Source organism: Trypanosoma cruzi, genomic scaffold (genome assembly GCF_000209065.1).
Source record: "Trypanosoma cruzi strain CL Brener 1047053514245 genomic scaffold, whole genome shotgun sequence".
Lineage (NCBI taxonomy): Eukaryota > Euglenozoa > Kinetoplastea > Trypanosomatida > Trypanosomatidae > Trypanosoma > Trypanosoma cruzi.
Genome location: NW_001849305.1, coordinates 34,586 through 46,655, shown reverse-complemented (window position 1 = coordinate 46,655; position 12,070 = coordinate 34,586). Strand labels below are relative to the sequence as shown.

Sequence of the window (12,070 nt, the reverse complement as noted above, 5' to 3'; positions counted from 1 at the left end):
ACACTCCGCGTGCAGGGAGCGTTGCGGCCGATAAGGGATGTGTGCGACGGTGATGGACGCTCAGTCGACGACGGGTTGACGGTTTCTCCCATTGATGGAGTTGGTGCGCACGCGGTGTGTATGGCCGCCTCTGTGGTCTCCTGTTACTCCGCTGCGTGTGCCGCTTTCTGACGCACCACTGGCACTAAATCGTTTCATTTTTTTTCTTTCTCTTTTTCCTTTGTCTCCCGCCTCCCGCAGCCACGCTGCACTGCTACTGCTGCTGCTCACACGAAACCAAGAAATGCATTTACCTCAGGCCATGCGCCAGCCTCGCCATGCCACGCCGCCACTTCCATTGCTGGTGTTGCTGCTGATGTACTGCACCATTGGGTGTATTGCCGCTGCACCCGCTCTGCAGCACCGCCGTGGATATGACGAGATGATGGGAATGAGCGGCCCACTGCCGACTGTGACAGTAGCACCGCGGGCTTCCACAACAACTCTAATCTTTGGCATCTTCGTGTCAATTGTGCAGCCGCGGCTGCGATGGTGGCCGGGCCTGCATGAAATGGTGTGTGCTGGAGGGGAGAGAAGGCTAGTGGAAAAAAGATTGTTCTTCTGATGAATATTGGCTGCACTTCCCGTGGAAAACGAATTCACGCGGTGTGCAGAGATTATTCTTTTTATTGTTTTTACTTTGCTTTTGTGTTGCTTTGTGCGCTGCACCTTCTCATGTGTGTGTGCGTACCCTCCGTGAGGAGTGCCGACACGACGGACCGCTCTCGCCGTATGTGCATGCGGTGGAGCCTTGTGTGCCGCTCCTGTTTGCTTCTCCCTCTTCCATCTGTGTGTTGGTGTTGCGGCAGGGCTGTGTGTGTGTGTGCCTGCTGCCGTGGATTGGAGTGTGTGTCGTGCGTGGTTTGCGGCGTACGGTGCATGCCTGGCCGCTGCCCTCTCCTCATGTGGGGTGCCCTCTGTGTGTGTGTCTGCCGCACCTCTCGTCTACCCTGTTGCTCTCCATGTCCCTCACTGTGCAGATCAGCTCCACACCACCGAACGACCACACTCACGATGATGATGACGTGCCGTCTGCTGTGCGCCCTGTTGGTGCTTGCCCTGTGCTGCTGCCCGTACGTGTGCGCGGCAGGGAGTGAAGATACAACTGTTAAAGTTGGAGAAGATCCAACGCTCCAGGATTCAGGGAGTTCAAGCGATTCCCAAATTACAGGAGCAAAAGTTACGGAAGGTATTGGACAGAGTTTAGATAAGGAGTCCGATTCGTCAGAGGGACCAGCCTTGACCGCTTCTGCTCCAGCAGCTCCATCTCCGACAGGTACAGGAGAAGAAGGACCACGTGGAGCGCCCATTTCGCAAGATGGAAGAGATGCGTCTGGTCAGTCAGGGGCATCAGAAGAAAATATCATTTCACCAGGATCAAAAGGTGATTCCGATAAGTCAGGTGTAAATAATCCGGAGCATAATAAAGAAGTGGCGCTAACTGATAACGAAGTTAAGGAACAGGCACCAACCACGACAACCACAACGACCACAACTACAACAATGGCACCAACTACGACAGCCACCACTGCGCCGGAGGCACCAAGTGATACGGCCATGAATACAGAGGCGCCAACCACGACGACCACCCGCGCACCTTCACGTCTTCGCGAAATCGACGGCAGCCTCAGCAGCTCTGCGTGGGTGTGTGCCCCGCTGCTGCTCGCCGTATCCGCGCTGGCGTACACCACTCTGGGCTGAAGAGGTGTGTGCGGGCTGTGCGTGCCAGCACTCAGCCACGGGGGCATGTGCATCTCTACTGTGGTCCGATGTATAAAGTAAGAGTAATTATGATGATTGTGCTTTGCTTTGCTTGCTTCCACTGCCCTGATGTGTGCTTCATGTTGCTGCTTCCTGTATCCGCCACTTTGAACGCAACCCGGACACACTCATGTGCAAGTACACTGGAGTCTTGTGTTTTTTTTTTGTTTAATTTTTTAATTTTTTGCTTTTTTTTGCTTTTTAATCTTGACGTTTTCAGTGCGGTGTGCGAGTTCTGCAATCGTGCTGATTCCAACTGTCTCGTCCTGTGTGCTCTGCTGCTGTGCACTCTGTGGTGTAGCCGTCGTGACTCTCATTGCTGGATGGGACGGTGCGGGGTTGTGTGAATTGTTTCTCCTTTTTTACTCTCTGTGGACGTGTTGTTAGTTTGTGCTGGAGGCTACACGTAACTGACAGGAGTGATGGCGATGATGATGACTGGCCGTGTGCTGCTGGTGTGTGCCCTCTGCGTGCTGTGGTGCGGTGCGGTTTTTGGACACGCGATGGACGATTACTGCAGTGAGGGTGGAGGGAACGGTTTGAGGCACACGAGTAATGGTGGAGATGACGGCGTGTCTCTAAAGGCGAACTGCGGGCTGTTATCCACTCGAATGGCATTAATAAAGGCGGTTGAGGCGGAGGATGGACAAGAATTGAGTGGTCCAGACTCGCCTCAGGATAAGTCGAAGGTATCATCACCTGATAATAAATTGGGCAATAATACGCAGTCCACTGGAGCGCCTGGTGCAGGAGGAAGTATTGTCGGAGGTCAACCAGCAGAACTACCGCCGAAGCCCGGAGGATCAGGTACAGAAGAACAGGTTAGGAAATTAGAAGTGGTGGATACAAGTGGTGAAGAAGTAGCAGGAGATAAGAAGGATCACGAGGACGGTACGGCAACTGGGCCCCAACACCAAAGCGTTGATCAATTGTCTTCTTCTTCCTCTTCATCCGGCAGCTCTGGCACTGAGGGTGTCAAGCAACCCTCTTTGAAGGAAAATTCCGAGATTAGTGAAACCTCCAATAGCCGGCCGCAAGAAGAAGAAGTTCTTCCCAGTGAATCTGACAGTCCTGAAGAAGAGGCGGATGTAACAATACTATCAGAACAAGAGACGGAAGAACTGGTGAAAAAAAAAGAAGACAAAAAAAACGCAATTAATGAGGCACCAACAGAAACACATGGAAATCCCACCAATAACGCAGAAATACAAACAGCAATACCAACAACGCAAGTGAATGGAGATTCCAGCCCTGAGACTTTAGAGGACGTCCAACAGCCAGAAGAAGTCCAAGGCGAAAAGGACTCAAACAACAATTCACAAACAAAGAGCGCTGTCACCATCGCAGCCAATCAACACAATGAAACATCTGCCGACCATGGAGAATCAGGGCCACCTTCACCCACGGTAAACGGTGATGCCGCCGATAATGAAGCTGACAAGAGCACTGAAGACGGCACCCCGAACAGTGATCCAGCATCCGATGCTCCAGGGACAGCAGAGGGAAAACAAAATGAAAATAAAGATGCCAATCCGAAAGAAACACCAGTGACGGCCACAGCCATGAAAACCACAACGGTGACGACTGGCGACAGTGACGGCAGCACCGCGGTCTCCCACACCACCTCCCCTCTCTTGCTTCTTCTTCTTGTTGCGTGTGCGGCTGCTGTGGTGGCCGCGTGAGAGTGAGGGAGAGAGAGCCATGCACCGCCCGCACACACACTCGTCTTTCACTCACTCTCTGTGTGTGTCCCCTTGCATGGACTCTCGCCCTCACCTCATCCCACGAGGCACACACATAATGTGCCCATTGTATATATTGCATGCACACCCATGCAGGCCCGTTGGTGCTCTCTTTTGCACCACACGCACCGCTGCCGTCCTGCCTGGCTGCATGGGCGGAGCACCGTAACTGTTTCTGTTTTGTTTTTATTGCATTGAGTGGGCGACCCCTCTCTCTCTCCCTGTGTGTGTGTTTTGCTTTACTGGAGCAATGAGAGTGTGTGCGCTGGTTGTCCCACGATTCGGCTTTTTGTTTTGTTGTTTTACTTGTGTTGTGGTTGGTGCGCCCATTACCTTTTTTTATTATCGATTATTGGTTTGCTTAGAATGTGGACGCATGATTTTCTATTTATTTTTTTTCTTTTTCTTTGAGATATTGTCAGGGTTTCTTATTCTTTTCAAACCATGGAGTGCCTTCCTTAACGTACGGCATGTGTCAGTTGGTCCACGTCACCAGGGGGCAATGGAGTGCGGCGGGCAGCAGCAGCAGTATAAGGCGGTATGGCACGTGAAACCGCACGAAATGACGGACAAGCAGATTTGCCTGTTGCCGAGGCAGGACACAGACGCGGTCCGAAGATCAGTGCGGAGCACAACCGATTCCAGAGGATGAGGGTGCGGCGCCGCCACGCCGCGAAGATATCGCCAGCTTGGGCTGGATGAAGCCCCAAGTTTTTCCACACGGACTTCCAGAAGCATAGTGAAGCCACGGCGTAAGGCTTGATTTTGTTCCTCCCTTTTCGGATGAATTCTGTGAAATGCAGCATTTTTCCGGGAGAGGCAATGTGTGTGCTTTTTATGCTACTTCTGCAGCGGACTCGGCTTGTTCCATTTTGTTTGTCCAGATTGTTTTGGGCTGTCACGGCTGCCGCGCGGGATATGGCGCTCAGCTGCTCGTAAGATACCACTGCGAATATCCAACCATGCGGACGCGGCGGCAAGAAGTGTTTCACTCGACGAGGTGAAAGCAGGCCAATCCGCCTCACGCAGGGCAAAAGTGGCTTTCTCCCGCCGAGGCAGCGTGTTGGCTATTCGCGGAATGCCATCTTCCATCCCCACCGAGTAAGATATTAAGCAGTGGTCCGAATCCATGTAGAGAGTGGATCGCCAGTGGGTGACACGTAGCACGCGGTACGCAGTCACGTCAGGGGACGAGGCATTACGATGTGTGTTCCGTGTTGCCTGTGTCAGGTCATTTGCCAGCTCAAACTTCATATCAATTAAAACAGCAACGAAGTTCTCTTCTCCAGTCGTTGGTGGTGTCTGACTGTCACGGAGCTCATGATGTCAATTCGGGTCACCCGCGATAATCGCAGCGGGTCCTAAGCGACAAATGGTACTAATAAACGAAGAGCTCTGAACGGTTGCTGTGGGAGGTTTGTGGAGATTCACCACGCAGATGCTGGGGCTGGCCGGTGGAAATACACGGACAGCAATGGTCTCCAGGAGGTCAGTGCCAGGGAGCGGCAGGCGCTCGCACGGCAGAGAGTGGCGCACCCGAATGGCAACGCCACCACCGCACCCAGTGCGGGCCTGAAGAAGGCCATTGCAGCCGGATAATTCTGCCGCTGTGGCGCTTCGATTATTTGTTGCCTGGAGAAGAACAATTTCAGTTTAATGCAGCTCCCATCGCGCAGCAAATGCATTCTTTTTTACAAACGAGAGGCCTGCAATGTCACGCTGCCAAATAGTGATGTAGCCATCCACCTCGGTGCCAGGGTTCTTGTGGACGTCACCGCCACGGGTGATATCAACGGAATGACCGCAGCGAAACGGTCGTGCAGTTTTGTCCGACAGTCTGCAGGCAGACCGCTTCAACTCCCCGCACTGGGCATGGCGCGGAACCTTCTCGAGGGGTGGAGTTGTCTTGGTCTCCGTCGTGCTCGCAGCAACGCCCTGCTACACAGTTGATATACGCAACCAAAGCCCCAGCAACGCGACAAGGTGCGACTTCATCGCTGGGGCTCACCGAATTTTGTCAAGGGCCTCATTCCAAGTTTTTTTGCTTGTTTCCTTTCTTCTTTTGCTGTTTGTGTTTTATTGGAATAATACGTACCTTTCTGCTTTCCCATCGGCTGTTTAACTGCTCTACACGGCATTATGTGCGACGTGTTTTCTGTGTTTTTTTCTCTTTTTTTCCAGTCGCTGTGCCGGCCTCATTGCCGTGTGTCCCACGGACCGCGCGTACGAGGACTGAAGGAACAGGCCGGATGCCGCAACGTAATGTGAGGGATGTTGTGTGGGCTCGTGGAACAGTACGATCTCTTCTTCATTGTTTTGCTTCTACCATTTTTTGCAAGGAATATGTATACACAAACACACGGTCGTCTATATTGCGCCGCATGGCACATGAAATAAAAGTCCTTCCAAATGAATTATCTTCATTCTTTCCGGGAGCACTGCCGGACTCTAAGCCCAGTTTTTATTTATTTATTTTTATTTCTGGTTTGCAAGGTGGTGTGTGTTTTTGCCTTCCCACTGATTCCAACTGTATCATGTTTTGTGTGCAAGCTGTCATCATTTCTTATTGTGCGGTCACTGTCCTGTGTGGTGTAGCGGCCTTGTATTTCTCCATTCCCTTTTGCTCTGCGTTGACGTGTTGTTAGTTTGTGCTGAAGGCTACACGCAAGTGACAGGAGTGATGGCGATGATGATGACTGGCCGTGTGCTGCTGGTGTGTGCCCTCTGCGTGCTGTGCTGCTGGTGTGTGCCCTCTGCGTGCTGTGGTGCGGTGCCGGCGGTGGTGGATGTTGTTGTTTCTGGTGGTGGGGACAACAAAAAATTGGAGGAACAGAAATTGTCATCCCCAGTCATATCGGGCGTGAAACCACAAGCGCCAGAAGTTGAAGAATCACCGACCCGACGTTCAGACGATGTTTTGGAGGAAACGTATGAAGTCGTTGTTGAGCGAGATGAAGCGGATGGCCGTGGAGTTGGAGCTGATGGTGAAAAAGGGAAAACCGTTCAAAAAGGAAGAGGTGAAAGGGAGTCTGAAGGCGATTCAGCGACAGAGGCGGAATTGCACTTAACCGAGGATGAGATCTTACGGCAGCCGTCACCGAATGGAGCAAAAGAAGGTGAAAAAACGATACCCTCCAACGACACTCCGCCAGAAGAAAAATTTCAACAAAAACAAGAAGATCCACCGAGTTTGTTGCAGAGTGAACCCGGTGATCCCGCGAGTGGAAGGGGAGTTCCGCCGGAATCAACGGAACATAAACCACCCGCATCAGGAAACCCAAGTTCAGAGACAGAAACAACAGGAATTGAGAAGGTATCAACACCCACGCATGTGCGAGAATCCCCGAGAGTAAAGGAAAAGGAAGTTTTTGCCACTAAACACGAAAGAGAAGATAAAGAAGGGTCTGGAGGCAATCCAATTAAAGTGACAGACGTGCGGTTGTCTGAGCCGCAGGAATTGCGGTCACAGTCACTGGATGGAGCCCAACGAGTTGAAACGGGGGTACGCCCAATTAACAGTTTGCCAGAGGATCAAAATAAACAACGAGTTTTATTGGATTTGTCGCAGGGTGAATCAGCCAACGATCCACCGGAAACAACTCCAAAATCCTCTTCTACAGGTGGACATCGTGTTGAGAACAGTCGTGCGAATGACGATGGCGCGAAGAATACTGAGGGGTCAGCTGCTGGAGAAAAGAAGGACGACAAGAAAGGCCTCGAAAAAGATGTTGTTCCGACAATCAGTGAGGGAAAACTACAGCCGCCACTCACGACAGCCGCCAGCACGAGTGCTACGGCAATAGATGGTGACAGTAAAGGCAGCCCCACAGCAGCTACGGCCCTGCAGTCTGACGATGGCTCAGAAAGCAATCCGGCCAAAAATGGCTTGAGACAACCTTCCAGTGAAAGAATCGCACAGCTCAGTACGACTCCCGATCCTGAAGACGCATCAGAAGTCACAGAGAACGCGGCCGCTGAACATGCAGGAATCCCAACAACAAAAGCAATCGCCACAGCCAAAACAAATGACACGGTGACAACTGGTGACACCGCCGCCAATCAGCCGCTCCAAGGATTTGTGTTGGTCGCCAACAGAATGCGCGGTAGACCGTCGGTTTCCTTCCAATGGATTTGATTGTTGCCGGTTTCGCCACCGACGTGACCCTTCACCAGCAATAATCCCGATTTGAACTTCTCGCTCGTAGCCTTACAGGTAGCAGCGTCTTCACGGCAGTATTTTCCAACAAGCATGTAAATATCACTTCCATTCACAACTGCTGTTGGTCGGCTCACGTCTACTCTCTTCTTTGGGTCTTCGGAACCGTCTTCCTCCAAAACTTGTGTCACCTTGGCATCCTTCAGCACCTCCTCCTTTTGGTTATCCGCTGTTTTCTTGAGAAGTTGGGATGCAATGCCAGTAAAACTGTCGTTTTCACCGTTCTTTTTGCACTGCGCCTCGAAAACGGCAAATACGCCACTCCCCACTTTTAGAAGGCCGGGAACACCCAACGACTCCACAGTTACACCACCAGTGATGACTTTCCATTCAAAACTTGGATCTGTCTCTGACTCACCGTTCTCATCAGCGGCTGCAGCTCCACCAGTACCGCAGCACATCATCACGACGAGGAGAAGCGGCACCGCGGAAGTAAACACACGCCGGGACATGTTGGGCCTCTGCTGCTCACTCTCTCTTCCTTCCCTCCTCCTTCCGCTGGATCCGGTCACGCGGCGACGGTTGTGTGTGCGGGGTGCCTTCACTGCAGCAGCAACACGTGAGAGCATATAAATATGTGTGTGTGTGCGGTGTGTGTGCTGTTGGTCCTTTCAGAGCCTTACAATTTCACAGTAGCGATTAGCGTTCGTTTTCCTTCTTTGTGTGTGAGAAAGAGAGAGAAGAGGAAAAAGGAGTGAACACCGCCGCCCCTCCACAATGAGTGGCATCATCATCCCCGCCGCAGTCACTCCCAACAACAACAACTGAAATGCACAGACACACGGAATGAGAAGGAAGAACAGTGCACAGGGAAGACACATCGACTGCCACCAGCAGTAAAAGCCACGGCGGGTATGTTGTTGTTCTTCACGCGTCAGCGCACAGAGAGCAACGCCCACACACGCTGCCGCCAGTCGTTTTACTGTTGTCTCTCCCCGCAACATCCATCGCACATCGCCCCGCATAGCCGGAGAATCCTCCGTCGCTGTATGAACAACGGGAGGAACACGTCGGCACGTGCAGCTGCTGGGCAAGAATCCATGCGCACTTATCCCAGGCACCCACAATGCCACACCACGTTAGTCAACTGCTGCACGTCGCCAACACCACAACCGCAGCAAGTCCAAGGGACGCACGACGAGCTCACACCCTCCCTCTCCGCAAGAGCCGCCACAGCCAAATTGTGTGAAAAATGGCATGTCCATGTGTGTGTGTATGTATGTTTGTCAGCGCCTATACTTGCAGAGCAGCCGTGCGGCACAAAAGAGAGTCCAAAGAAAGTAGCTGCAGAGAGAGGCAGATAGAACACATGCAAATCACTCATATCATCACACACGCAGCCCGCCGAACGAGTGTACTCAACAAACACAGCACAAGCAGCGCAATAAAACAAAAAGCCGAAGCGTGGGACGACCAGCACACACACTCTCATTGCTCCCGTAAAGCAAATAACACACACACAGGGAGAGAGAGAGAGAGGTCACCCACTCAATGCAATAAAAACAAAACAGAAACAGTTACGGTGCTCCGCCCATGCAGCCAGGCAGGACGGCAGCGGTGCGTGTGGTGCAAAAGAGAGCACCAACGGGCCTGCATGGGTGTGCATGCAATATATACAATGGGCACATTATGTGTGTGCCTCGTGGGATGAGGTGAGGGCGAGAGTCCATGCAAGGGGACACACACAGAGAGTGAGTGAAAGACGAGTGTGTGTGCGGGCGGTGCACGGCTCTCTCTCACTCACTCTCACGCGGCCACCACCGCAGCAGCAGCCGCACAAGAACAACAAGAAGAAGCAAAAGAGGGGAGGTGGTGTGGGAGACTGCGGTGCTGCTGTCACTGTTTTGTGTATTCGCCGTATCAGTTGTGGTTTTCGTGGCTTTGGCTTCGACTGGTGTTTCTTTCGGATTGGCATCTTTATTTTCATTTTGTTTTTCTCGTGTCCCTGCGCCATCAGCTGCTGGATCATTGTTGGGGATGCCGTCTTCAGTGCTCTTTTCAGATTCGTTATTGTCAGCATCACCGTTTGCCGTAGGTGATGGTGGCCTGGATTCTGCATGGTCGCCAGATGGTTCATTCTGTTGATTGGCTGTAATGGAGGCAGCGCTCTTTGTTTGTGAATTGCTGTTTGACTCAATGCCGTCTTGGGGTTGTTGTAACTGTTGCACCTCTCCTGAATCCTCAGCGCCGGAATGTCCATGCAGTGGTGTTGTTGGTATTGCTGCTTGTATTTCTGTCTCTTCGGCTGGTGCTGTTGTTAGTGCTGGTGCCTCATGACTTGTATTTTCTGTGTTTAATTCGTTTTTTTTTTCACCAGTTCTTCCGCCTTCTCTTCACGACTGTCGGATTGGCTAAGAGGATCACTTTCGTCATCTTCCGGTGAATCATCGGAGGATTCATCACTCTTGGAAGTATTCTCCAAGTTGTGTTCTTCACCGTTCTGAGTGCCAGGGCTGCCAGATGAAGAAGAGGAAGAAGATGATTGATCAACGCCTTGGTGTTGGGGCCCAGTTGCCGTACTGTCGTTGCGATCCTCCTTATTATCTGCTTCCTTTCCTCCATTTGCATCCAACCCTTCTGGCTTCACCACCTGTCCTCCTGTACCTGATCCTCCGGGCGTCGGCGGTAGTGCTGCTGTCTGACCTGCGACACCACCTCCTCCTGCACCAGCCGCTGCACTGCCCACTGTATTAGTTCCCACAGACGTATCGTCCAACTTTTCCTTCGTATCCTGAGATGGGTCTGGACCACCACTCAATTCATCTTGTCCAGCTTCCGCAGCTTCAACCGCCTTTATTAATCCCATTCGAGTGGCTAACAACCCGCAGTCCGCCCTTAGAGACACGCCGTCATCTCCACCATTACTCGTGTGCCTCAAACCGTTCCCTCCACCCTCACTGCAGTAATCGTCCATCGCGTGTCCAAAAGCCGCACCGCATCACAGCACGCAGAGGGCACACACCAGCAGCACACGGCCAGTCATCATCGCCATCACTCCTGTCACTTGCGTGCAGCCTTCAGCAAAAACTAACAACAAGTCAACGCAGGGTAAAAGGGGAAAAATGTTAAAAAACCAAGCAGCGTCCCATCCAGCAATGAGAGACACGCACAACAATAGCAACAAATAGGTGGACGCGGTTCAACAACAATCAAAACAAAACAAGGGAGGAGCGCTCCTCGCCGTGCACCGTTCCTCACACCCTACAGTCACTATTACTGTTATTCTCTCTCCTCAGGCCCTCACAGGCACGCCACGCTCACTTCAACACGCGCCCCTCCAGCACAGGCCTCAGGAACGTCGGGCCCTCCCAGCACACACAGCCGTCATGCGCTCCCGCTGCGCCGCAACGTACGCCACCTCCTCCCTCAGTCCAGCAGCTCCGTGTCCACCACGTCCCTCACAATCGCCGGCATGCCACCGCCACGCACAACACACACAGCGCCACAATGTTGTGCCGCCACTTCTCCCCAATCATGAGCGCGGCGCCCAACGCGTACTGGCGCACGTGCCGCATGCGCTGCAACCACACGCGGATCAGCCTCACCGTCATGCACTGCATCTCGTTGTCCTTGTGGTTGGAGCACACCCTCCCATCCTCTCAATCCACGGCCTCGGTGCTGCAAGAGGCTGCCGTGAGGAGACATGTGTGTGAAAGACCCCAAAGTGCGGGGCGCAGTTGGCAGCCACCCACGCTCAGTTCCTCGCACCTCCCCGCACAGAAGGACGGTGTCATGGGAGAGAAAGAGAAGTCCGCCGCACAACACATGCACAAATGCACACGCAGCAGCAACGCCATCCACGTCGCACTGCAAAAGAGATCCATGCGCACCGCACACACACAACCACAGGGAAAAAGGTACGGAGCGCATCCAAGAACAGAGCGGTGTCCTTCACTTCCCTCTGCCCTGACAAATTGGCATCACGCCTCACAGCAGGTTGTGGCGGATTAGTGCTCCACACCCACAGTGAGGCACGGCGCACACCATCCGCTCCCCTCCGAGTGCACTCAGCAGGCCGGGGCAGGGCGCCCAGTCACCCTCGTGCCATCGCAATGGGGAACACAAACAATCGTCGTCGCGGACCATCGGTGCCTCTAGCAGGAAAGAAGAAAGAGAAATGGAGGCATGTCAAAAGCACAGCCAGCAGAGGGACACTCAACGGGACACGGCAACACAAAGCGACGGTGAGCACAGCACAAACGGAAACAAGCCGCAGCGAGTCACCAAAAGAAAAAAGAAAAAAGGGGTAAGTCCAGCAGAACTCACAAAATTAAATAATTGTTCAGGCAGGACTTTTATTTCTTGTGCCTAG

General features: G+C 52.7%; 4 protein-coding genes and 2 pseudogenes across 4 annotated transcripts, besides 14 other annotated features; 3 read left to right on the top strand and 3 right to left on the bottom strand.

The window, feature by feature from the left end:
* Positions 1–1,985: part of a sequence feature (areas not merged during assembly with more than two copies in the genome that could not be assigned to a particular haplotype) that runs on past the window's edge.
* Tc00.1047053509419.160 (mucin TcMUCII, putative) lies at positions 1,054–1,740 on the top strand (the record flags this gene model as incomplete). Its single annotated transcript, XM_812906.1, has 1 exon — positions 1,054–1,740. The coding sequence occupies one exon, from the start codon at positions 1,054–1,056 to the stop codon at positions 1,738–1,740; it is 687 nt and encodes a 228-aa protein (XP_817999.1).
* Positions 1,957–2,003: a sequence feature (A-rich).
* Positions 1,986–1,989: a sequence feature (heterozygous, non-Esmeraldo-like haplotype).
* Positions 1,990–2,790: a sequence feature (areas merged during assembly that could not be assigned to a particular haplotype. This can correspond to areas where the two haplotypes were merged or to regions with more than two copies in the genome that were merged during assembly.).
* Positions 2,173–5,318: a mobile genetic element.
* On the top strand, positions 2,223–3,482 carry Tc00.1047053509419.150 (mucin-associated surface protein (MASP), putative; the record flags this gene model as incomplete). The annotated part of the gene is made up of 1 exon (XM_812905.1): positions 2,223–3,482. One exon carries the CDS (start codon positions 2,223–2,225, stop codon positions 3,480–3,482), a length of 1,260 nt encoding a protein of 419 aa, XP_817998.1.
* Positions 2,791–2,847: a sequence feature (heterozygous, non-Esmeraldo-like haplotype).
* Positions 2,848–3,065: a sequence feature (areas not merged during assembly with more than two copies in the genome that could not be assigned to a particular haplotype).
* Positions 3,066–3,989: a sequence feature (haploid, Esmeraldo-like haplotype).
* Positions 3,990–6,931: a sequence feature (areas not merged during assembly with more than two copies in the genome that could not be assigned to a particular haplotype).
* Positions 6,001–6,023: a sequence feature (AT_rich).
* Positions 6,223–7,677, top strand: Tc00.1047053509419.140 (mucin-associated surface protein (MASP), putative; the record flags this gene model as incomplete). Its single annotated transcript, XM_812904.1, has 1 exon — positions 6,223–7,677. The coding sequence occupies one exon, from the start codon at positions 6,223–6,225 to the stop codon at positions 7,675–7,677; it is 1,455 nt and encodes a 484-aa protein (XP_817997.1).
* Positions 6,932–8,342: a sequence feature (haploid, Esmeraldo-like haplotype).
* Tc00.1047053509419.131 (trans-sialidase, putative) lies at positions 7,602–8,327 on the bottom strand (the record flags this gene model as incomplete). The annotated part of the gene is made up of 1 exon (XM_812908.1): positions 7,602–8,327. One exon carries the CDS (start codon positions 8,325–8,327, stop codon positions 7,602–7,604), a length of 726 nt encoding a protein of 241 aa, XP_818001.1.
* Positions 8,343–10,485: a sequence feature (areas not merged during assembly with more than two copies in the genome that could not be assigned to a particular haplotype).
* Positions 9,503–10,750, bottom strand: Tc00.1047053509419.120 (annotated as a pseudogene).
* Positions 10,486–11,266: a sequence feature (heterozygous, non-Esmeraldo-like haplotype).
* On the bottom strand, positions 11,125–11,628 carry Tc00.1047053509419.110 (annotated as a pseudogene).
* Positions 11,267–12,070: part of a sequence feature (areas not merged during assembly with more than two copies in the genome that could not be assigned to a particular haplotype) that runs on past the window's edge.